This window comes from Ruditapes philippinarum, unplaced genomic scaffold (genome assembly GCF_026571515.1).
Source record: "Ruditapes philippinarum isolate M1 unplaced genomic scaffold, ASM2657151v2 ctg9051_1_1_1_1, whole genome shotgun sequence".
NCBI lineage: Eukaryota > Metazoa > Mollusca > Bivalvia > Venerida > Veneridae > Ruditapes > Ruditapes philippinarum.
In genome coordinates, this window is record NW_026856484.1 from 17,255 (window position 1) to 43,998 (window position 26,744).

General features: G+C 30.9%; 2 protein-coding genes across 2 annotated transcripts; one reads left to right on the top strand and one right to left on the bottom strand.

The window, feature by feature from the left end:
- LOC132746697 (uncharacterized) lies at window positions 1-11,476 on the top strand. The gene is made up of 6 exons (XM_060735913.1): window positions 1-98; window positions 675-841; window positions 1,182-1,296; window positions 2,060-2,082; window positions 10,818-10,956; window positions 11,179-11,476. The coding sequence occupies exons 1-6, from the start codon at window positions 1-3 to the stop codon at window positions 11,279-11,281; spliced, it is 645 nt and encodes a 214-aa protein (XP_060591896.1). The 3' UTR covers window positions 11,282-11,476.
- A 3,866-nt stretch (window positions 11,477-15,342) lies between these two features.
- LOC132746699 (sialate O-acetylesterase-like) lies at window positions 15,343-24,502 on the bottom strand. Its single transcript, XM_060735916.1, has 11 exons — window positions 24,090-24,502; window positions 22,809-22,982; window positions 22,465-22,628; window positions 21,922-22,057; window positions 21,474-21,642; window positions 21,074-21,168; window positions 19,040-19,170; window positions 17,573-17,727; window positions 16,954-17,152; window positions 16,332-16,468; window positions 15,343-15,610 (listed from the first exon to the last, which is right to left on the bottom strand). Exons 1-11 carry the CDS (start codon window positions 24,133-24,135, stop codon window positions 15,472-15,474), a joined length of 1,545 nt encoding a protein of 514 aa, XP_060591899.1. The 5' UTR covers window positions 24,136-24,502; the 3' UTR covers window positions 15,343-15,471.
- Between the last annotated feature and the right edge of the window lie 2,242 nt (window positions 24,503-26,744).

A 26,744-nucleotide genomic window follows, 5' to 3' on the forward strand; every position in this document is an offset into this window, starting at 1 on the left:
ATGGTCAATAATGAAAATCTTGTACAGGGTAGATTCCGCCTCAATTGTAGTGTAACGCTTACATTAGCTTTAACGCAAATAACGTTACGTCATGTAGTGTAATATCGTTTTTATTAAATCGCATTATTACACTCATGTGCCACGGTTTATCGGATAAATTTGCTGCAATAAAAATGTTTTAAAAGAGTAATCCCCTTTTTATACATTTTTTCTCTCAAAAGTATTGGTTTCAGTGGAATAACTTTTGAAGAATATCAATGACTATGTTTGGCATGTGTTGTATGCCATGTTATGTTATGATTTTGATTTTCTCTGAAATCAATTCATTATAGGCAATGTTTTTTCCAATTTTTATGCAAACAAGTAACTTAAAATATCTTCTCTTGCTTATATTTCACATTTGACGGAAAAAAATCATCTTTTGTGCTATTAAAAACAATACATTTGTTATCTATTTTAAAGGCACATTTTGGCCGTGAAACCTTTACAAATTGACATCGAGCGTTTATATTGTTCCGCCTTAGCGGAGCTCTTGTTCTTTAAAGAAATATGCTTAAGGAGTTTTCGGATTAACTTTATCCAGAAACACCATGAGATACCTGATATCTGAATAAATAAATTATAGTAGGCCCCTACTTCTGTTTTAGTTTATAAAATTACTGTTTATTTCTCAGTAAAAGAAGTTTGGTGGTTGATTTTGAGTTGATTTATGCCAACGATACATCAGCTGCTTCAACTAAGATAACCGAGATCAATATAGCTCTGCTAAGTGGACGAGAAATCATTAAAGTATTAAATAAAACTGTTTCAGCAACGTCCTTGAAACTAAATGATGTATCAGGTAGGTGTTGTTGGTTTTTTTTAAATAATTTTCATAGTGTGTATCCTTCCTATTTGCTCTTTACCAGTGTCTGTTAATTACCACCTATCTAAGTTTGTTGAAAAGAAAAATAAGTATTTCCTGAAACCTAACTTTCAATTTAGCTTTTCGTACTTTAAACTATATCATTTAACCAAAAAGTTACAAAAAAAACACTTCGGATAGATATTACTTATTCTTTCATGTTACTTTGCTTTTGAAAGTGAAAGTTTGAAACATATTTTGTTGTATGAATATAACATTTTAATTTTATAACCTATACTAGTATAAGTTACTCTATCAATTGCAAATTTTCTTTCAGTAACAAACACTTCATTATCAGATGATAAATATATATGTAAAATGTTTGAAGCCCTTAGTAGAATGTGCCCATCAAATCAACATTGTTCTGTAGTGGACAGACAATCATCTTGTGTGTAAGTATAGATTTCTTGATATACCTTAGGTTACTGTATCTGTTATTTCAGCAATGATAAGATGTGCTAATAGGATTTCCAAGTTAACTCACGGATTTATTATAATCACGACCCATTATGCCTCAGAACTGCTTTTATCATATTTCTCAAAAAACTTTTAATTTTCTGTGTCCTGTTTCCAGTTTCCGGAAAATTGCTACACGTAATTGGTCAATTTTCTGAACCATCTTTTGATTCTGTTGCCTTTTGGCATTTAGTACAATCATAGTGATTTAGTATTTTGTATGAAAGTCAAAATACTTCTTTAGTTTGTACAAATTTATTTTAGTTCGATTGTGTTGGAAGCTATAAGCTTATTAAAACTCTTTCGGATCCGTTCCTGGAACCAACCAGTACTAAGCAATGAATGTAAAGTTTCTTGCTCATGGAAACAACTACTTTGTTTACATTTTGCTACTTTTGTGACAAATAATCTCACATTTAGTACTAATTTCCTCAGGTGAAAAACATGCTCAAAATATTTTTTTAAAAGTAATAAAACTCATATTTGCCGTTTCTTAAAAGGAAAACAATATTTGTATTTGAAGAATAATGTACTAATATGTCATCAATTTGCTTATTATATACGACGTGACTCAACAGTTCGCTGAAAGATTAAAAAAAAATAAGCACAGTATCATTACTTAAAGGAATAGCAAAACTATATTAACATGTATTTGAACGTTGACAACTGGAACTTTACTGGTTGTGTTTTCTATTTCAGGTTTAATGAAGCAGATGAAAGCAGTAAGTTATGAATCATATTATGAATCTTTACAAAAAGGACTGAAATTGTATGTTAAAAAGATAATAACAACATGGAGATAGTTGTATTTATAATGTTGATATAAAAACAAAGGTAACTGTTTGGTTCATAATAGGGAGAATTTAGACAAGTTTTTTGTTCGATAGGTCTAAGGAAATTTAAGTTAAAAAGATTTTGGTTTTCAATAGGTGTAAGAAAGTTTACAAGAATTATCTTATTTAAGAAATAATATATCCCAAACAGAGATTTTATCGCTCAATAAAATCACTGTTTGGTGTTCGGATGCGAAGAGTTATATCACGAGGGCGTAGCCCGAGTGATATAATGATGCGCATCCGAACGACAAACAGTGATATTATCAAATGATAAAATCACCGATTTGGATATATTATTTCGTTTCTTACACGACATCAATAAACAAATGCTGCCGTACCTGATATTAAGCTAAATTGCGCCTTATTTGTTTCCGTACTTATTTTAAGTTTGTGGATAATGATTACGTCACATGTACATGTCTAAATATAGAACAGCAAACAGTGATTTTATTGCATATTCTAACACGACCAGCATTTTTCCCCATTGAACATAGAAGAACCGAAAGTGTGTGTTATTATGTCGTTCGGATGCGCATCATTATATCACTCGGGCTACGCCCTCGTGATACAATTCCTCGCATCCGAACTCCAAACAGTGATGTTATTGAGCGATAAAATCACTGTTTTGGATACATTATTTCTTAAATAACACACACTTTCGGTTATTCTATGTTCAATAGGGAAAAATGCGGGTCGTGTTAGAATATGCAATAAAATTCACTGTTTAATTTGCTGTTCTATATTTAGACTTAGTTTGTTTGTTTGTTATTGTTGTTTTTGTTTTTTGTTTTTTTTATCTTTTTTTTTATTGGTCTTAAAAAGTTCACATGCTTGAGTTTCTATGAAAGCTTACAAAAATGATATTTTGCTCGAAAGTTCTAAGAAAATTTTCAAACAATGTTTTGTTCGATAAGTCTAAGAATAATTTTATTGTTTAATATTATACAAAAATACACCTCTTTTACATCGTACAAAAACATAGACCAACGTAGGTCCTCAAATACAATGAATTTTGAATCATTCCATATGTTTTTTTTTTTTTTTTTTTTTTTTTTTTTTTTTAAATCACGTGATCTTGTGGTCAAGTCGATAAAAATGTAGTGATGAAAATTAATAAATATTGAAATATTAGCGGATAAAAACAGTGTTGAAAGTTATTTTTGAATGGAATTATGATTATTTAGTTATTCAGTAAAAATCTATGGGGAAAGGAAAGCGTACACGGACTGAGAAAAGGAAAAAAAAGCAGTGAAGGTGACAACAATGGACAATTATTGAAGGCGGGAAGGTATAAATCTAGCGAAAATTCAAATTCTAGTACATATTCACAATCAAAGTCAGATTCAAACGATAATTCAGTGATAGTGAGCGAGGTTTTAAATCAAACTAACGGTGTATTATATAACGTAAATAATTTGGATGATAGTGTTTTTGAATACGGAAGTGAACAACCCGTGCAACAATATAAACAAATAACAATGGCGTCCAATTCAAATCGGAGTCAAACTAGCAATGATGATCTAATGGAATATATGAAAAGACTTGATGCAAAAATAACAAAACATGGATATTAAACTTCAGTCGTTGGACACACTTGAAAAGAAAGTGAGTAGTTTTGATACTGAGCTTAAAAAAAATATGGACTCAAATACATGACATAAATAAAAAGAATGATAAATGGGTTACATGTATTGAAGAAAAAACAGCAACAATGGACTTCGTGATATCACAAACAGCTAGTAAATTGTCAATGTTAGAAAAACAGAAGGAGAGCCTGCAGAACGAGGTAACATATTTACAGTCGCAATCCATGCGAAACAATTTATTGTTTACAAATATTCCTGAGGCCCCTTCAGAGAAATATGAAGACACAGAAAATATATTAAGACAATTTATGGTAAAAGAAATGAAAGTAGCTCAGGACCTCGTAGACAAAATATCATTCGAGCGAGTTCATAGAATGGGCAACAAAACCAATGGTTGCTCTCGAAACATTGTTGCCAAATTTACCCTGTTCAAGGAAAGAGAACTTGTGAGGAAACAGTGGAAAGCCCTGTCCGGTACACCATACTTTGTTAACGAACAACTCCCAAGGGAAGTAATCGACAGACGAAGGAAGCTTATACCGAGGATGAAGGAGGCGCGTGAGCAAGGTAAAACTGCATGGTTAACGTACGACACGTTATACATAGACGGCAAACCAGTTAAGGACTAGGAATTTGCGGGGGATGAACTGAAAAATTATTTCTTGGAATATAAATGGTTTAAGTAAATTTAAAAGAGACAACAACGAACTTTTGGATATAATTACTAAACATGACATCATTTTTCTGTATGAAACATTTGCGTGTAAGAACAGTGTAATTGACATTTCTGGATATAAATCCCATAATTTCTATAGACAGTTCCAACACCGAAGAGCAAAAAGATCGAGTGGCGGAGTCGCAATATATTATAAAGAAACAATATCACCAGGTATTTCTGTTGTTGAGAATAGGTTCGATACATTAATTTGGGTTAAACTCGACAAATATTTTTTCCATACCGAAAATGATATTTACTTATGTGGTGTTTATTTGTGGGGTGAGGACTCCCCAGCATATAATACTGTAAATGTGGATTTATTTGAATATATTGAAAATGATATTAACCATTTTGAATCTTTAGGAACTGTATATTTAATGGGAGACTTCAATAGTTGGTAATAAATATGATTTTATAATCTTTGATTGTATGAATAAGTCTTTTGATGACGAGTTATATGTTCCCGATAAATTTATTGACCGGGCCTCCTTAGATAAAACCTGTAATAACTACGGTGTAAAATTAATTGATCTGTGTCGATCAACAAATCTCCGTATTGTTAACGGAAGGTTGCATAATGATTTTTAATATTGGTATGTACACATACGTTTCACAAACTGGAGCATCAGTTATTGATTATGTTTTGACAAATGCAGTTAATTTTTCAAATATTACTTCTTTTGAAATACAATCTGTCAACGAATTTAGTGATCACGCTCCTGTAAGTCTATCGTTGAAAACAAACGTTTGTTTACCTGTCCGTAAAGAAAGTAGCTATGTAAAATATGTATGGGATAGTAATCTGGAAAATTCATTCAGAGCAGGATTAATCGCAAAATTACCGGAATTTAACCAACTTTTGATTGGTATTGATTGTGGTGACCGAGGTTGTGTGAACAATGTTTTAAATAACTTTACCTGCTTACTAAGGGGCGTGGCTGACCCATTTTTTGAGAAAAATTATAAACAAAAACATAACGCTTCATTCACTGATAGTTTTACCTCAAATAATGCAGACTGGTTTGATGATGAATGTAGATTGTTGAAAAACCGTTATCTAGATGCTTTGAATAATTTTAATTATTGTAAAGATGTAGAAAGTAGAGAATATTTTTGTATATGTAAAAAAGAATATAAAGATTTAACCCGTAGGAAAAAGAAATCATATATAAAGAGGAAATATTCTGAAATTGAAAAATTACGATTTAGTAAACCAAAGCAATTTTGGTCTCATTTTAAAAAAAATAAAACATCTGTTTCAGATGACATTTCTGTAGAAGATTTCAAGACATATTTTGAAAATTTATCTAACAATATTTTTGAATCAAAAAATTTAGAGTGTCAAACGTTTTGTAATGAACATGATTTTAATTCAAGTGATTGTAGGTTTGATGAGTTAGATATACCCATTACATGTGAGGAGATCCGTAAAGCTGTAAAATCCTTAAAACAAAATAAAGCTTCCGGATCAGACTGTTTATTAAATGAGTATTTTATATCGTCCATAGATATTTTATGTGGACATATATGTTATTTATTTAATATTATTTTAGAGTCAGGTTTTTTCCCAGATAAATGGACAGAGGGTGTTCAACAACAACAACAACAATCACTTTTATTAGAAGCCACGTCACAATAGTAACAATATGACTGATTAACATAAAATAAAGAGTGGGTAACATGATACATAATACAAATTCTACTTTAAACTTTTTTCATCACATGGGGACAGTAATTATATTGTCAAAACTGCTGAAATGTTGTTTATGTTTCCAAATATACATTTATGATTAACTGATAAATAGTTAGTACATGTACATACATGTATGTAATACAATATATATGTTTACTTCTATAAAAGGTGTAACAAAAGAGTAGTAGAGCATTATGATACTAAAAAAAATTAATAATTAACACATTTTGTTATTATTTCTTCTATAAATTGTATAGTTATTTATCAAATTATCATACATACTAATGAAAACTAATGCAAAGGAATATCAGGTGGCGTGAGAAAATACTAATACGTCACTACAGGTGCACGCTTTTCACGTACATAGACAATACTACGATATTGCAAATATTTACAACCGCTAAGAAAGGCTATAAATATTAAATCGTTCGTTACTAAGATAGTCAGGGAGCAATATATGAAAATGAGGAAGAACTTGAATTCATTTGGATTTAACTTAGAAAATCGTTAGGCCTGTCTTGTTCTAGCTATTAGTCTTAAAGTGTTCAATAATAGAACGTGCTAAAAATACAATATTTTTAAGAAGATCAAAATTTTCTGTTGATAATAATTCCTTAAATTTCAACACGTTTGGTCTACTGAAAAAGTAAGTTGGGATGTATCGCTTTCTTTGCAAACAGAAAAAAGGACACACTAACATATAGTGAAATTCATCACCGACTTCATTTAACATACAAAGATTGCATTTACGCGCTTCATATGGAAGATGTGAGTTGCGCCACCTTCCTATTTCAACAGGTAATTTATGAGTTCCTGTTCTAAAATGGAAAAGAGTGAACCTTAGATTATTTGGTAGTATATTTAGATATGCTTCAAATGATATATCATTTTTAAATAGCCTATAGTTATTGTGCCTGTGTTCAAAAAGGGTGACTCAGGTGACGTAAAAAATTACAGGGGAATTACTCTCCTAAGTTGTTTATCTAAACTTTTTACTACTGTATTAAATACTAGAATTGAAAATTTTTGTTCAAACAATTGCATTATATCAGACTGTCAATTTGGTTTCAGGAAAGGAAAATCAACTATAGATGCCATATTTATTTTACAAAGTGTAATTCAACACTATCTTAATAATAATAAAAGGTTATATGTAGGGTTTATTGATTTAAAATCTTGTTTTGATAGCATATGTAGAAACTCGCTTTGGTTGAAAATGTATAAGTGCGGCATTCAAGGTAAAATATTGCGAATCATTAGAGATATGTATAATAAAGTTAAGTCATGTGTAAGATGTTGTAATTGTTATTACCTACCGGCTCCTTTGTTAAAAGCGGTCTAGTAAATCACTTACCGACCGGTTAACAGGTCTGCAACTAGATACCGACCGGTTATTGTTCTATTGTTCTCTATACAATAGAAAATATGTGAAGCCGAGAAACTGGTACATTACAGTACACAATATTCACCGTAAAAGAACGCTGAATTGTGGGGGAGGCAGGGGCGGAGGGGGGGAGGGATAATGGCCACTTTGAATAGGAAAAGGGTCGATATATATTTTAAAATTTTTAAGATTAATCGAAATAAATTAGCGCATACGGCTGTAAGGACCCTCATAACTTATATTCCAAATTATTTGTGAGAAAAACGAAATGGCTACTGTTCTGGCGTTGAAGTTTTGTGTTTCGCAGATATTAATGAGTATAACAACGCACATTAAGCCTTTCTTTAAAGTTTGCTTTTCGGTATACCTAACACATTTGCCGAACTATATAGTTTCATAAGATACTAGTTTTCGGTATTTATTTCCACAACTATGTCTGAATTTGCACAATCCTGCATTATTTAAACGATTCTGCATTATGGGATATATACGACGATTATATTATTGGTGCATATCGAATCAAAGTCAACTTCTGCATCTTTCTTTCCCAAAATATTACTTTCAGTGAGAGTATAGTTCATATTAAATATAAGACCGTTTTTCTCATTTTCCCAGTTATATTTACATTTCAATTTGGATTTTGTATACTAGTTCAAAGAATACGACTTGCGCTTCCATTCTAGACCGCGTCCTTTCATGCGGTCTTATAACGGATGATGCTAATTAAGAATACACAGAAAGAAAATTCTTCCAAACATCGATGAAATTCTAAGAACAATTAAAATCAGTCATCATAAAAAAACAACAACAACAAAACCCAACTTACATAACGGTGTAACTACATGTATTACTAATATTTATTCATAGAACCCCGTCTTTTACTTTCTTTTGAAAAAATCGTATATTTTAATTATATAAGAAAAAGCCTGATCATCTATTTACCATGAAATTTATTATATATAAAGATAAAGTGTTCCGTTTTTATGATTAGGAAACATTTTTATCTTCCTCAGTATTTGTTTATATTATTAATATGTTATGTATTCATATTTTAAAATAATGATCTTACCTTTCCCTACTCGACAAGTTCTGTTTTCATTTTCTGTGACTCAACTCAACAAGTACATTACCTGACTTTATTGCATAATGAAACCCCACGAAAATCACAAGAATATTCAAATAACACCTGATTTGTGAACGAATGAATACAAGAGCGTAGCGGATGGTATCTTTGATTGGCTTTGGAATGCTTTCTTAAACATGATAAAGTACATAAGTTATATGTTTCTTGTGAGTAATATTAATAAATACTGAGCTAAAAACTGATGTATAGATAGAAAAACAAAAGAGCATTTAGGTAAGATAGTTACCGCACTCGGAATAGGTTTGCATAGTATTTACAGACCCGGTGGTCTTTTAAAAACCTCGATCGCTACGCTCTCTCGGTCTTCAAATCGCCACCCGGGTCTGTAAATACTATGCAGACCTATTCCTCGTACGGTAACTATTACTTCTGATTTCTTTAAGTATGTCGTGGGCTTAAGACAAGGGGAGGTAATTTCACCGATACTTTTCTCCATTTTTGTAGAGGATTTAGAGTTACATTTACAAAGCAACATAAGTTCTGGTTTGTTAATTGACGACATTATATTAATCTTGTTACTTTTTGCAGATGATATGGCTATTATAGGCAAAAGTCATGATGATTTACAAAATAGCCTTGATTTATTGTATACTTATTGTATAGAATGGGGATTAGAAGTCAATATTGAAAAAACCAAGATAATGATATTTAGAAAAAGGGGAAATATTTTTAACAATGAAAAATGGTTTTATAACGGACAAGAAATAGAAATTGTAAACCATTTTAATTATCTTGGCACAGTTTTCAGCTACACTGGTAATTTTTCGTTGCACAGGGAACATTTGATTGGTAAATCTTTAAAAGCTTTAAATATGTTATTGTATAATTGTAAAGATTTTGATTTTAAGCCTACATTATTGTGTCAGCTTTTTGATGCATTTGTTGGATCAATTTTATCATACTCTTCGGAGATTTGGGGCTATAATAAGTCCAAAGACATAGAACGTATACACATGAAATTTTGTAAAAGAATTTTAAATGTTAGACAAAATACATGTAACGCAAGCGTATACGGAGATTTAGGTAGATATCCTCTTTTCATAAATAGATATGTTAGAATTATAAAATTTTGGTGTAAATTGTTAGTTACAGATAATATTATCTTGCAAAAGGTTTATGAACAAAGTTTATACGATTATCATAAAGGTTGTAATAATTGGGTTACTGATGTTAAGAATATGCTTGATATGTATGGGTTTTCCGATTATTTTGTTAATATTAATAAAGTTGATTGTAAAATTTTTCCAAGATTGTTTAAACAAAGACTGTTGGATAATTATAGACAAGAATGGAATACAGCGATTGAAAACAGTTTAGTATTAGATCTTTATAAAAGTTGTAAAACAACGCTATTATATGAAAATTATTTAGATATTTTACCAAAACACTATAGATTTTTTATTACAAGAATGAGAATGTCAGCTCATTCACTGAGAATTCAAACTGGAAGGTATGGTCAAAATAGATTGCCACGTAATGAAAGATATTGCCTTTGCTGTAACAATGTTGATATAGAGGGCGAATACCATTTCATATTGATATGCCCATGTTTCTTAGAAAATAGAAAAAAGTTTATTAAAAAATACTACTATAAAAGGCCTTCCATGATAAAGTTTATTGAACTACTATGTAGCAATCAAAAGAATATATTATTTAATCTGGCAAAATATATAAAAGAGTCATTAAATTACAGAAATACTATTGTTAATTCTGTCAGATAAATTTGATTTATGATTATATATGTCTTTATTAAAGAATATATAAATTTCATTCAACATTTTTATGTATAGATTTTTTCTGAAGATATGTCTGCTATGTAAACATGTATATTTAATTATGTTTAAAACAGTTTATCCTCAACACTATAATATCAATTTTTGTTAATTTGAAATAACATTCTAGAATAATAACTAAAGTAACGTGACATTGTCTTTAAAGTTTGTTTTAATGCATTGGAAATTAGTATTGAAAATGTATTGTAATGTATTGCAATGTATTATCACACTATGTATGATTATGATTATGTACTATGTACAAGTCGAAATAAAATAATGTTCTGTTCTGTTCTGTTCTGTTGTTGTTTTGTTAATTTCCAGCTGACTTGATGCTTGTGATTGTTGTTTGTGCAATAGCTGCCCCAATCATCATTTTACTTGTTATCTGCCTGACAATACGTAAGTTACGGAACAGTAACAAGTTGAAGCATTATAACGGCATAGATAAAAGTCGCCCAGGGTTAGTCATGTTTTCATTATTACATAGCACAATTATAACCGAAACATAAATTAAATTCCAGAAATGTCGGTAAGAGAATCTAAAGTTTGCTAAACGATCTTCTTTGTATGGGCAGACTTGTTTAATTATTAGTTGAATGAACATTTTAATAAATATTGATACAAATTATACACAATTTGTTACATCTTGAAAAATTAAATGTCTGATTAACTTTTGTTTCAGATATAAGTGGTCAGGTCACAATTTCATGGGTTCCTATGGAAACCGTCTGAGTGGCCGATATTTCAAACCTGACAGTTATTTCCCAGAACATGACTACTACTGAAGTGGATCAAGTACATATGCTTGTTATGTTTGGATATATTTAACATATGACAATCTTACCCCATCTGCAATATTTTACATTACTGGTTTCTTACATTCCAATGTATTTATATTTCGAAGAAACTTGTGTGCTGTTAAAAGTGAAATCAACATAAAAGGCACATTATACCTCAGAAATAAACACATGTTTCCTTTTTTAAGAAATGGCAAATATGACTTTAATAACGTTTAAATGATAGGGTTTTTTTAAGTGGCACTGAATTTGAAGTCATTTGTCATAAAAATGTAAACAAAGTAGAATTTTGATTTCCATACAAATACTCAATCACTATATGTGTACTAATTGCAAAAAAAAAAACAGAAGCAAAATATGGTTAATAAGCAACGTTTTGAAAATAACAGGACACTGAAATATAAAAGCCTTTTGGGAAATAAAATGAAAGCATTTCTGGCTTTAATAACTCATGGTACATACTGAAAGAAGTTAAGATCAATAATCAAAAGTTGTTTTATTCTTCTTCAGTTGTTTTAATTGGCTGCTCATTTTTACAAATGTGATCTTTATTCTTTTGTTTCTAATGACAATCTCTTTTGTATCTTTTGCTCGGGTGTCAAGAAGACATATCATACAATTTGTTTGTAGTAAATGTACATTTTGTAAAATAGGGTTAAACTTTTGTGTGTGATTGACATAAGCTTTTGTATTATTTATACAAAGTTGTCTTATAATAGTGTCTTTAAATGAATGTGTGTAAAGTATACAAGAATTCAAATGTATTTCAAACAAAATGACGCAAGCTATGAAAGTTATATAAAACACGAACAGAAAAAAGGAACAAATTATAACAAACAACATACATCGAAACTATTATTATAGCCATTTATATTAACGAATATACAAAAAGTTATCAACACAATTGCATAACTTTAATATCCATATATACACATATAAAGTTTTTGAAAGGGATATTAATTGATGGTAGAAATTATATTTGTATTCTGTATAATTTGTTAAGAGGGGTATGTCTTATTTATATTTGTAATTTCTTGCTTCCCCACATGTTGTTTATTTTGCAGTTTATTTATAAATAAATCAATTCACACAAATAAAATCTTTGTATTCCATAATTCTTTTTCACAAGATCATTTTGACTTTACCATTAATTTTTATTACTTGCCTAAATATTCTTCACATCATTCATTGTATATTGTTTATATCTTATACATGTATAGTGTGTACATTAACTGCACTTTAGTTTTATTTCGTTTGTTTTAATAAGTTTTGTTCTGTACTATTCGAAGAATAATGGGGGTATCCCCTAGCGTCGGCCTCGGCGTTACACTTTGGTTAAAGTTTCACCTATAACTTCTTTATAACTCTAGCATGGATTTTCACATAATTATGACCCTTTGTGAACTAGGAAAATATCGGGTAAAACAATCTTCGAATTCACATAACATAATTATGCCATGTTACTTAGATAACAAATAAAGGTTCCTTTGCAACGTCCATAACTCTGACATGAATTTAGATTGACTTATGGCCCTTTGTAAACAAATTTCGGTCATCTTCGAAATTACTTACGCCCAATACCTGTTTCCGGGATATACATGTATAATTCATACTGATTTTCTTTTCACTAGTGTCAAACGTTCTGTTCCATGTGTGATATTTGTACATCGCATGTTCGATTTTATTTATTTATTTCACAATTTTCTATTATGCATACAATTGTTCATTATTTTTTGTTGTTTTAACTTCTATGTCGGCAGGAAAAAAGGGCTCTAAAAACGAATGTCGCACACCTGAGTGACCTGACAACACCTCTGGTTATCGAAATTATTGTGGATGCGGAGCTATTTGTTTTTACTATTTTTTTGTCCATGGACCCGATTTTGATCGATTTACAGCTTAAACTAAATTCGGGACCAACGATTCCTTCCGATTTCTATTATGCAAAGTTATAAATTGGTTTCCACTTCGGTGATTCGCAGCATTTCATATTAATGAATTAGAGCGGGAACAAATTTCACACCTCAGTCGCAGTTTTAAAGACAAGACAATAAAAAAACTTAATTCGGTAATTATTTTCTTACATTTGTATCTTCTACAGGTAATTACTAATTATTTTGTAGTACGTAGTGGGTTTTGTTTGTATTTTATTGCTTATCAAGACTGGTTACCATTGATTCTTAGTAGCTTTTTCAGTAAACCATCTCTCCAATATTTTTTCTATTTTATGTCTTTACTAATTTCAGTTTTTATTGGTGTAACATACCTTTTTTATTTAATATCTGGCCCCTCTCTCATGGACAGTGCATACGATAAGTGTAATTATGCAAATTTAAATGATTTACAATCCGGAATAAAGAACAATAGTAATGTAAATAGAACATGACTTGTGCGTAGGAATGATTTGGCAATGTCTTTGTAACATGCGCATATTTCTTAGCACGGAGATTCTTAATTGCTGCATTGCAGCAACATTTGTACTTGTATTACAAAGATCTTTCTCATTGGAAAACATAGCAAGTAAATATTGTTGATTTTAAGAAGTATGATAATCATTCCTTCTTCTCGCGTGTATGAGAAAATATTACAAATATAAACAAATATAAAGAACTTATAATATATTATTTACTTTTAAAGAAGTTCAACGAGCAAAGTAAATAGTACAAAACTATTATATTTTGTTTGTTTTTTGTTGTTTTTTGTGGAGGGACATGTGAATAGCCGGACTTAAGAATAAATTTGAATGCAATACACAGACCACTTAGTCGAATGTCAAGGTCACAACGTGGTATATCTCATACTAGTATATCTTAATTGAACTTGTTTGGTCAGTAACTACTGCATGTATTGTTAAATTACAACATGTATACGACAAGTATTAGTAGAATACGTTGCGTAATAACGTCACAGGTAAAGGTCACATCAGGTGTGATCACAGCAAGTGACTGAATTAGTGCATTTCAAATATATTCTAAAAGCAGTTTTAACTTTCAACTTATTTCCGAAACCCTATACATTTCTACATAGTATTGTAGTATTTATATACTTTCCGTATATACTATTTTATATCTGGAGAGGAAAGACATATTTATCTTTAAAGCTGCATGCCTCCAGATGACCTAAAGTATTCCAAGAAAATTAAACTTGGAAAACCATACTAAAACTTTGAGAAAAGTAAACAAATTAAAGATTCAATTGATAATTTATATCTTATGTGCAATTAATGACTGTATTTCATAGTATTTATCACCATATTTCTACTGCGTTACTAACGCAGTAGGGGCTATTTATGCATATTTTGACCTCTTTTTGGTAATTTACGTGGATTTTAAGTGCCGATTGTAATGTGTCAAGTACTTTCTTTGTTCATTTCACAATATTATACCTTTAAATACATTTTCAAAATTTTCATGAAAATTAGGATGAATCTGGAGGCGTGCTGCTTTCAAACTTTTCATCAATTAATATAAATATACATGTAGTTTCTTGCAACATACAAAACTGAAATGAACAAAAAGAACTCCAATAATGCATGTTTGTATTGCTTGTGAGATGGTACGTCTTTAAAACTTAGATATTTATGACTACTAGAAATAATTATGTTCTAAATGTTGCAAGCTGACCTTTCTTCAGATTCAAATATTTAATATTACTTCCTCTCCTCCGAATAATTTATTTTTGGATGCCTGAACATGAGACTTAAATTGTTTTTAAATGTTGAAACACTTGATAATATTAAGTGGTGTCAGTATTGCGCATTGAGGTAGTTTTCAGTAAATCGAAATTTAGAGTTTTTGACAATGTAACAGTCAGTGTGGTCGACCCTGTTCATGAACAACTTAGTGGGTAATGCTAGCCACCCGCTTAAGAAAACCTAAACATTTAAACATGAAAAACGGTGTTTATCTTAGGATCTATATCATGTAGAAGATATATTGGTAGAAATATTTTCAATGTATGAATTGGGAAATATTTTTTTATTGAATTGTTAATGTATATAAACATTTCTTTGATGACATGAAAGAACTATCAGAGTAGGATCGAATATACCGAGATATAGGACCATTTATTATGTTCGTTACTACTTTTCAAGTGTAGGATTTTTACCATATAAGTTTTAGCTTTCTTTGATAAGGGTTTTAGAAGAAGATAAAAACAGAACGGTTTAATTGTATCCTTTATTGAAACAAAGGGATTATATCAATGCCTGGAGTTTGAAACATCTTAATTTCAATAAAAGGTGGCACAGGAAGTTGTGTTCGACTACCGTACAAGGCACATTTCTTCAATGCACAGGGACTCTCCTTCCATAGGTACCTGAAATGGGTATAAAAAATCGTACTATTTCTAACTTTATGTATATCCGAAATCTATAAAAAAAAAAGAAAAGAAAAGAGTCAAATTCGAGACTTAGAATGAAAAGAATTTACTTATTTTATTTTCCATTTAATTAAATATCATCAATCTGAGACATGCATGACATGAAAAATGTGAATGTAAATGTCATTCGAATGATGATTATTACGATAAAAAAAATCTATTCTTTTATGCTTCACATTATTACCATATGAAACAAACAGGTCAGCTAAGTGCATTATCAATGATTATTATACGGTATGTGCAAATATTTTTTTTAAAAAGGGAATGGCTATAAAATTATGACATTTAAGTTAGAATTGACTTCAATAAACCAAATAAAATCAGGAAAATTTCTTCTCTCCTCAATGTAGTTCAACAGTATTATCAATTTTCTTTCTATTAGCACGTGAGCATGAAAATATATTGATTTTTTGCGTTGAAGTATTATTAATTATACGCGGTAAATCGTTCAAATGTTTTGTAATTAATTTGGCTTCCATGATTATATTAATATGCATTTGATCACGAACAGTGCACTCAAAATTGATACCTATTTCCAAAGTAAACGAAATGGTGGAAAAAAACAAGCAATTCATTCTGCGATATTTATTAATCACTTATAAAAAAATTACCTTAAATAAAAAAGTAGGCAATAGTTAAACATAAAAAATAGCTTTACCTTACACCAGTAATATGATTTTTTCCATGGCAACCAGAAGCATCTATTTGAATGGAAGATGTTTCTGACAGTTTGATAGAGGCAACAGACCATGCTGCTGAATTACTGCATTCGCTAGTAGTACTTGCACAGCAAATCTTTCAACAAGAAGTAATTATTGTTGTATATATATGTCATAATCTTATCAAATTTCTATTCTTATTATATATTTAGATAAAATGAAAGAACACGAAACCATAGTGTACATTATGAATGCATTGTTGCTGTCGCGTCGTTGGTATTGATAGATCATTTTTCTGATTTTCTATTTAAATAATAATATTTTTAACCACAAATATTGACATGCGCTCTTCTGATAACAAATGTGTTTTTCTTTTTCTTATTGTATATATTAATCTGATAACTAGAATAAGACATGTAAGAGATCTATGCATTGTTTACTTATTGTAGGAAAATACTTATATGCACTATATCAATTCTATACAAAACACTTAACCGTATGACCTTTTTTGGTTTAAACACTCTGTGTAAAAGTATCTTTTTCCACTGTTATATAAGATTACTAGCTTTACGACTTCTTTCAATGTACAGACCATACCTTAAAAGATATTAAACTAATTACCTCGAAACCGTTGTTATTGTTAACTTGTAAAAGTCCAGTCCCATTATCAAAAGTGATCCTTAGTGTGTGTTGACCATTGTTCATATTATACTCGGTAGGAAATGGACCTTGGAATACAACATTTTTGTCACCATAGGCAACATTCATGGCTCCCAGAACTAGACGAGATGCTACATCTTGTTTATATGTAGGATGAATACTGGATTATAATATGATTTTTAAATATAATACCAATGTTTATTAAAGAAAAAAGCCAAGTACACGATTAAATAAAACACGTGGGATTTTTTTTTTAACACATTTTTATCTTCTATGAAATGATGTGCGCGCGCTAACCTAATAGTACTGCAGTTCTAAATAATTTAGCTGGCTAGTCATACCTTGAAAATTTGATTTTCATAACAAGTTCATTTTGCAAGTTTTAACATTACAATTATGTACTTTTTCTTAGATCAAATTTAAGTTGAAGCTTTGTTTAAATTACAATCATCATTGAGTACCACAATCAATATTCTTAATTTGGTTGGGTTGAAAGAAAAAGTTGAAGGTTAATCACTTTGGATATAAACATCTTAGAATTATTATTGTGATACGTAACGAGGACTAAAGTCCTACTTACGCCCCGGATGGAGAATTAAAGTCTGGCAAATCAATTGCAACAGCCATAAATGTATCCGGCATATTTGAATTTGGCACATAGCCAATGTCTGTCGTCTGCGCCCATCTTGTCGGCGGGAAACCTCCAACTACATTACCAGCTCTGTTCGGTGCCAGCTTTAAGTAAGCAAATTATGATAGCGTTAAGATTCTTAATACTTTTATCACAAAGAAACAAAGATTTACGTTGTTTTGACGTGTAGGATAAATCATTTAGAAGTTGTGTATCTATATTACATTTTAATAAAGGCATGATCGGTAAAAATCAATAAATACTGAAATGTATATCCTATTTATAGCGACTGAGACATATAAAAAGTTGCAGAAAATGTTTATAGGGGTATGCTTTGGTTACATACAAACATATAGCAGAATTTAATTCAAATATAAAATTTATAGCAGATTAAAAACTACATAATATAATTTTTTTAAACTTTGCATCATCTAAAAAATATGAACAGAAACAATTTAAACTTAAGGAAATCAGGGGTTACCGACCTCTTTTTTAAGTTACCTGCCCATTTATTTGAACCTTTTTCTGATTTCAAGGACAAATAATTTTTCCATCAAGGTTAGCAATGACGTACTTTTTCTGCATTTCATGAAGTAAACTTCAATTTGAGTGTTTGTGCTAAATCTCAATAATAGTTATCGAATACTGTAGTCTGTCTGATTTTTCTTCTTTGCAGAAAGTTATGCCAATTATTTTTAAATTACTAATTTTAAAGACTTTTCATAAACAAATCTAAAAACAATAAATAAAAATCTATCTATTGCATAAATTGTATCAACATCCAAAGTTTTTCAATGAGTTTGTTATTTATTTTCTAAATCACATCTACACTTATCGCATTGATGTGATTAAGAAAACAAATAACGAACTCTTTGAAAAAGATGGGTGTAACCCATTTAAACGTTGGACACTTTTAGCAAAATATAGTTATATATAAAGGCTTTTATAGAACTGAATAAAGAAAGAACAAATCAATGCTATAATGTATTTTTTATTCTATTATCTTATATGACTTTATCACACACCCGTGCCGATTTTGCGACTCCGTAAAAATGGTATTGCACGGCCGTGCATATATTTTGACGTGACGTCATTAACGTTATACAAACATAGTGTAAAGACGCGCTAAATGTTAGCGTTATACTATAGGCGCGTCAATAAAAAAATTACTCTTATTTCACTTTAAGCGGTCTTTATTTTGGGTATGTGATAAATAGAATATTAAATTCGTGTAAGTTCATTACTGAATTTATTGCACTCGTTGAATTAAATAATATTATGCTCGCCAGAGGCTCGCATAATAAAATTTTATTCAACTCGTGCAATAACTTCAGTATTGAACTTACACTCATTCAATATCCTCTATTTAAGAAACCGCAACGTACGTCTCCAGAATTTATATTTTTTTAAACTTACCTGAACGAATCCAAACGGGAAATGATCACTTGTTTCACCGTCTGATCCAGCATGGAATTTCTTCCGCCAGTCGTCGATCATGGCGGGAAACTGACATGCATATAGGTCAGGTCGGCCTGCGTTTGATTCACCTAATGAATGATATTTATATAATGTTTTTCTTTGTAACATAAACCTGTGATGATCTACGTTTGTTTGTTTGCAAGCAACATTGAATAAAATGATGTTTATTTGGTTATGTTCAAAAACAGAGTCTCTAAAGAAAACCCAAAAACGACGAAATTGGAAATGTTGCCGAGTCGGTTTAAGTTACCGTCCACACCCCCAAACACCGACTTAATTAAGCAGAATTCAACATTTAAACACAAAAATGGTGAAAATTTGAATTTAGAAACTTCCGCTGTAAGTTTCCGTTGTATATTTCTGATTAAATATAAAAAGTGAACATTACTGAAATCTACCGTCGTATTGAATGTTTATGTGAATCAGTTGTAATTTATATTTGAGAATGTGTTGTCATTTTCATAAATAAACATAAAATCATTATGAAAACGGAATAACGACTAGCTAGTGAGTAAGAAAGCTTTTTGTTCTTAAGGATTTCTTGATGTCAAATTTGCTTTATCACAGTATCAAATAACAACACTTATATACATGTAGGATATTTGTTATATATATTTGCATAACTAAATAACTAATACCATAAGCAAAAGAGTAACGGTTTTTGCATCTACTGTACCTACCTCTCAAATAAGCCATGCAATAAAAAAAAAACAGAACAAATACAAGTGTTGTAAATAGGAGACCAACAAAATCCCTCCCGGACAATATCCTCCCGTCCAAAAATGGCAAAGCGGACAAAAGCCCTCTCGTGAAAATGACAGGGCGGATAAAAGCCCTCCCGTGAAAATGACTGGGCGGACAAAAGCCCTCCCGTGAAAATAACATGGCGGACACAAGCCCTTCCGTAACAAAAATATATATGTTAATACCTTTTATTTTTTTAATGCACTCAACATGTTAATATTGTAACATTTTATATTCTATTGTTGTTTCCAATTGGATGAACTAGAACCACCTTTCATTCAGAATATACCTTTCTGAAATGTTTACGAGGTAACTTTTAACACGAATGTCGTTCAAAACAAAGTCAGTTTTAAAAGTAATTTACTTGTTTCAAGACAAACTATAAATGTTTTGGACTTTAAATTTTAGTTAATTTAGACTTCTTTTCATCATTTATTACTTTTTATTATTTCATATGGGAGTTATCATTTCAAAATTACGTGATTAAATAGGCACTTACAGATTTTAGCATTTATTATTCAGATGCATGTCAGGAATGTGCTCAAGCTCGTGCAATCACGCTTATGTAATGGAAAACAAACATATTCATGATTACAATTTTAATATGTTGAGTGCATTGAAAGGAAAAAAAAAGTATATAACATACATATGTGTCTTTGCTTTGGGAGGGCTTTTGTCCGCCCTGTCATTTTCACGGGAGGGCATTTGTCCGCCCTGTCATTTTCATGGAGTGCTTATGTCCGCCCTGTCGTTTTCACGGGAGGGCTTTTGTCCATCTTGTCATTTTTGGACGGAAGGGCTTTTGTCCGGGAGGGCTTTTGTTCTACACTCGTTGTTAATGCATTGCAAAAGTTACTTTACCCGTGTGTAATATATGAAATGCGCTACAATAATATTATATAAAAAAAATAAAAATGTCAGCTTTATTTACTTGGATGTACATGGAAAGATAAAATCTAGTATATTTTGGTCCCTGACTAGATATTTTGTAATAGAAAGACATATATTTTTTGTCTCGGCATTTTGGTGTATCGTTTCTAATAGCTTTCCTTAAAGAGTAGTAAACAGTAATTATTCACGAGGATTACTCCTTAAGAAGTAGTAAAACAGTAATTATTCGCGTAAATTACTCCTTACGAAGGCGTAAAACCGTAATAATTCAAGTAAATTTCTCCTTAAGAAGTAGTAAAGCAGTAATTATTTAAGTGAATTACGTTGCTTACTTACCTTGGTACCAGATGGCGCCTTTTATTGTCATTGACAGGTAAGGATGTATCATAGAGTTCCAGAGCACACCTTTCTCTGTTGGCCAATGCTTATTCCTACAGATAGATACAAATGTAATGTCAGTGCTCTTTTTTCCAATTCTTCACAGAAATCAATTACTTTTTCAGCTGTACTTATATGTTTTATCTTTTAGAAAATAACCGGGATTACTTTATCAGTTTCAAATTTGGCCACATACTACGAGTATAATATACTTATTAATTTAAATTACTATATAATATTTTAATTTGATGTGGTTTCTTTGCTACAATGTAGTGAAATCATACGAATGAAACGTAATGGTCAAATTGAAACATTAATAGATTGGGCATGTTTTTTCTCTACAAATTTGAATACGCACGGCGTAATGGTTGATGTCGTTGGGCAAGCTTTGACAGCATCCGGGCCACTCCATACTTCTATTGTAGTACCGCCCCAATCTGATTCAATTACTCCGATTGGATACTTCAAATGCTTTTGAAGATCACGTGCAAACATGAAGCATAGGGCCGAAAACTCATTTATTATACCTAAAAATACAGCAACATTTCTATTATTTTCATTTGTTTTACTTCTTAAAGGTATTTACGTTAACGAGCGTCGTATCTTGTTAAGTAAATAAATGTCAGTACAAAAGGGAAGATATTTGAAAAGAATATATATATTTTAATATCAAGGATATTCATAGATAAATTATCACTGTAATATCAAAGGGCATGTATGCAGTCCCCTTCGATTTTAGGCGCTTTTAATCGTAACAGAAATTGTATAAAACATAGAATTCCGTTAATGAAACTTAGAAAAAACACCTTTAATGGGATATATCCACGACCGTTTTAATGAGACATCGTCAAGTGGCACATTAGATTGTTTTAAATCAGAGGATATCATCCGAATATCACCGTATTGTATAGAGTCGTCGATTTCATGTGTACTGTTGAACACCTATAATACAAATTAAACAAATTGTTGCCGTTATCTATTTTAGAATCTTCGGTTCTATTCTTTGTCAATTTTACCGACTCTGTCCTCTTCAAAACAAAAGTAGTGTGATTAATAAGGTATTGTTAAATAATGTATTTATTAAAATTGTAAAACTATCTCATCGAATGTCAGAAACTGATAAATAATTTTATCTAATAGACTAATTTTGATTTGCTAAACGTTCAAGAATGACTCAGCACCAAGAATTCGGACCGGTTCTAACTGTGGTCGTTACAATGTTTCCTCACATACATAAAATACTGTTCAGTTCAGAAAATGATCACGTGATTGTTTTCTTTAATGTGTATGAACATGTATAGTACTTAAACCTAAAACCTAAAAGGAGTCATCGTTAATATGACGTTTACCTTTCGCATTGTAAACTGCATATTACTTTGTCCAGAGCACACCCACACATCCCCGAACATGACGTCAACAAATGAGAGAAACCCCTCACTAGATTTTACTTGAATCTCGTGCGGCCCTGGGTTACTCTCTGCTGGAAGCTTAACTTTCCAAAATCCAACTGTGTCTATAATATATAAGATTTACATCATATCTTTTTTGTATTATTCAACTGCTATTTTGCCGTTGTTTTGTCGTTATCTGCGTCTACTTACAAAATAATTAAATATTATGTAATATCGATCTTAAAATGAAACATGCAATAATAAAATGCCAATATAAATTTCCTAAAAAAATGAATTCTTACTATTTTTGGTACTTTTCTGAACCGTCGCTTCTTGTATTTGAACGCCGTTCATCAAAATGGTTACTGTATCACCTATTACGTCAGCATATCCCCACAAAATTGCTCGAGCAGGTGCACGCTGTAACACCATGTGGTTACTGTAGTAGTTTGGCACCCGCAATGTACCATGAACACCTGATGATGGTCAATGTTATAATATAAAATAAGAACATATTTGTTTACTTGATTTTTAGAAATCAAAATAAAACTAATTAAGACAACATGACATTAACTGCTAATAATAACAGCTCCTATACCATGGACCTACCATACGCCGCTCACCGGTGCCGCCGACAAGATTTTATCTATTAAATACATTTATGATTTTGAGAGATATTATATTTCATAAAACATCATAAGGCCACTGTCAGACAAGCCTTGATTAAGCAATCTGTATTCAGTAGGTGTAGATATGTAGACATATACAGTAGATATAATTCCCCATTTTAAAAGTGTTAATGCGTTCTGCAATTTCTTTTGGATTTTTGATAATTTTCAATATCTTAGTGTTTTTTTTCTTTTCATCATCTAGCTTTGTCAGTGTAGAGAAATCTCTTTTTGACAATGTTTCTCCTTTTTGATTTTCTCTTGTTAATACACCAAACTTGCTTTCGAAATCGACACGTTGGTTGTAGCTAAAAGTCGAGTTTTGCTTTCCTTTTATTTTGGTAAGGAGAACTTGAAAATGCCTAATCAGCTTTCTAAATATAGATCATGTTAATTAACTGTAAAAAAATATGTACGGTACTTTAATCTTAAACAGAATTTTAACACTAAAACAGGAAAACTTGAATTGATGTGTTCATATGGCGGTGGTCGTGAAGCCTTTTATGTGTCACGTTCATGCTATTCAATAGACCCTTCTTAATATAACCTCATACCAATAAAACCCATATGCGATTTTTTCTGATTTGTAGGTATGTGTTATTATTATTATACAAAATACTCTCAACATTTTTTCATTGTATTACAGACCTTCCATTATAGACCAGTTTACATAAAAAAATATTAAGTAAGAAAAAATATTTTCAGAATATTGACAGGGTAAGAAGTTAATAACAACAGTAAGTTGAAGTATTTTGAAAGCATTTTGTAGCCGCCACATCCACAATTGTGAAATTTATCAAATTCTGTTTCCATCAAGAGTGTATAAATATTTTTAAAAAAGTGTACATGTACACAAAGCGTTGAACATTCATTTTGAATGAAATTGACGATAAGTAAAGTGAAGTGTTTTCTTACCTTGGAAATAGAGCGAAATCATAATAAAAACAGCTATATTGACCATCTCTGATTATCTTAGAATGACTGTTAGAAATTAAATGACATAACAGTGAAGAAAAATTGTGCCTTATATACACCGTACTTGTCGTATAACGGAGGAAGAACTCACGGATGTTACATACTTTTAATATACAAATACAAACACACATGTGAACGAGTGGAATACCAAAGTCGAACTCTTCTGCCTGGACATTTGAGAATAGTATATATAAAGACAACCTGTCATAAGGACATTTTATAATGTATATAAATACACGCGTTTTAGAGTTACATATATAAATCATCTTGACATAAGCTAGTCCGCATGCATCCTGAACTATAATACTCATAAATCATGTCATGTTCCATAGTGCACATTATGAAATAAAAACCTTAATATATGTATATACATTTTTGACTTGTCATTCTTTTTGAATATAGCATGTATGACTAATTAGCCTGTGCAACCAGCTATACGACATACTCCCTGCAATCTTGTTGTTGTTTTTTGAGGTTGTGGTTATTCATAAATCATGTATATTAATACACTCAACATGAAAAGTAAGGCAACAAATTCATAACAACTCTCTTTATAAAGACGAATGTATATGTTGAATTTACAACGGCAATACACTGGCAATAATCTTATTACAGTAAAGCAACATAAAAACATTGACCTTGACATTCATTTTTTTCGGGCGAATCTACAATGCTTCACTATTTCATTTTTATTTGTTTGGGTCGTCAAACCAAACAAATAATGGACGCGAAATTTCAGACCCTGATGTTCTTATTTCCGAATACCGAAAGTAGTCCAAACTCCTCGAAGCGGTTACTTCCCTTCATATGTACATTGATGCCGAAAAATTAAGGGGAGATCACTGCGTAGATTTCAAATGACAGGCGCATTAATTTTCGTAACGAAAAAAGTAGTTCCCAATTGGTCGAAGATTTCTAATATTGTATTATTCTTTTCGATATACATGCTTATATTCAGCTCCATGATTAATTACTTCAGAGTTAAACAACAGGTTTATCGTGAAAAAATATATCGAAATTAATAAGGGTTACAAACTCTAATTAAGAAAAACATGGTAGTCTTCAGGCTGTTATCTTATAACAACTCCCCGTGGTCGAGGGGTTTACACGTTCGCTTTAGAAGCGAGAGGTCTGAAGTTCACATCCCAGTTCAGGCAACTCATGTTGTTGTTTTTTTTGTTTTTTTTTTAATTTTTATTATTATTATCATTATTATTATTATTGTTTAAGGCAAATAAACATTGAATTGAATATCTGTGTTGCAATTAATCTTATTGCCAATTTACTACAGAATTTGGTGACACTTTACAAACAAATAGGTTTATAATCTCACAATATTACCTTTCTGACATTCTGAGACCCAAACAAATTCAGCGCCTTCTGTACTTTGATTTCTTGTTGTAGATGAAAAGTGTAGCTTGTGTAGCAATCTTTTTTGATCAGTTAATCAAACAAGATGATTGTCCAAAGAAAAGTAGCTTTACTAATATATATTATTTTGTCGACCAATAAAACGTGATTTCACAAACGTGCTTTATTACACTGACTAATGAAGAGTGTAATAAGACTAATGAAAAGTTATTTTACAATTATATATTTACTGACCTTTTTAACGTGTTTCACCGATATATTTCAACGTATTTCAACGTATTTCTTAGAGCAATTTATTCAGATGTGACAGCACTTTGTTCCCATCCTAGCTGATTGGACGTCAAGCTCGAATACTTAATTGTCATTATGCATTGCCATATTGATTGATTTTCGGACATCTCACATATTATAAAGTCATTCCAGCCATTTAAATAATTCTCATCAGTGCTTCACACTTTCTATTCCGTTTTTATTATATGAGGAGTGGCGTTTTTGGTTTGTTTTGTTGTTGTTCTTTTTTATTCGTTGTTTTTGTTCGTGTTTGTGTGTTGTTGTTTTTTGGACCATTGATTTCAATTTGTTGTCAGTGCAGCTGTATCTTTTATTATATCTTATGAACAGCTTTTACCAAAAAATACTGTATTCACAGGAAAAATAATTTATTCTTTTATAAAAGTTTTTAAAAACCGTCGTAGATAATAGAAAAATAAACACGAATCATACTTGATTTTCAAGCCATAGGCGAAAGATATATATTCAATAAAGCAAAGCAATTCATAAGCTTTCATAAGTAAAACACATTTTAATTCCAGTAAGTATACACAACATATCTATTCAGGTGCAAAAACAAAACACGTTTATTCAAATTTGGTTGTAAAAAACAATAACGTATAAAAGGTCGTTGCTTCCAAGAACAAAACTATGGAAGCACTGGAGGGCCCTTTTGACTTCTGGCTTAATGACTTTTGACTTGAGAGTTATGACTTTTGACTTGGGAGTTTTGACTTTTGACTTGGGAGTTTTGACTTTTAACTCAAGACTTACTACTTCTTAGTTGTGAAATTAATTAATTTAACAACACTTTAAGAGAGCACGTGAGTAATGAGCGGTGATGGCTGTGTTGTGCCAAAATATGAAATTCGTGTTTGCGTGTTGTTTTCTGTGCACTCTGTTGAAGATAACAGCTGGTGTGGTCCCAGCTTACCTGCCTTTGTCGTCTCCGAA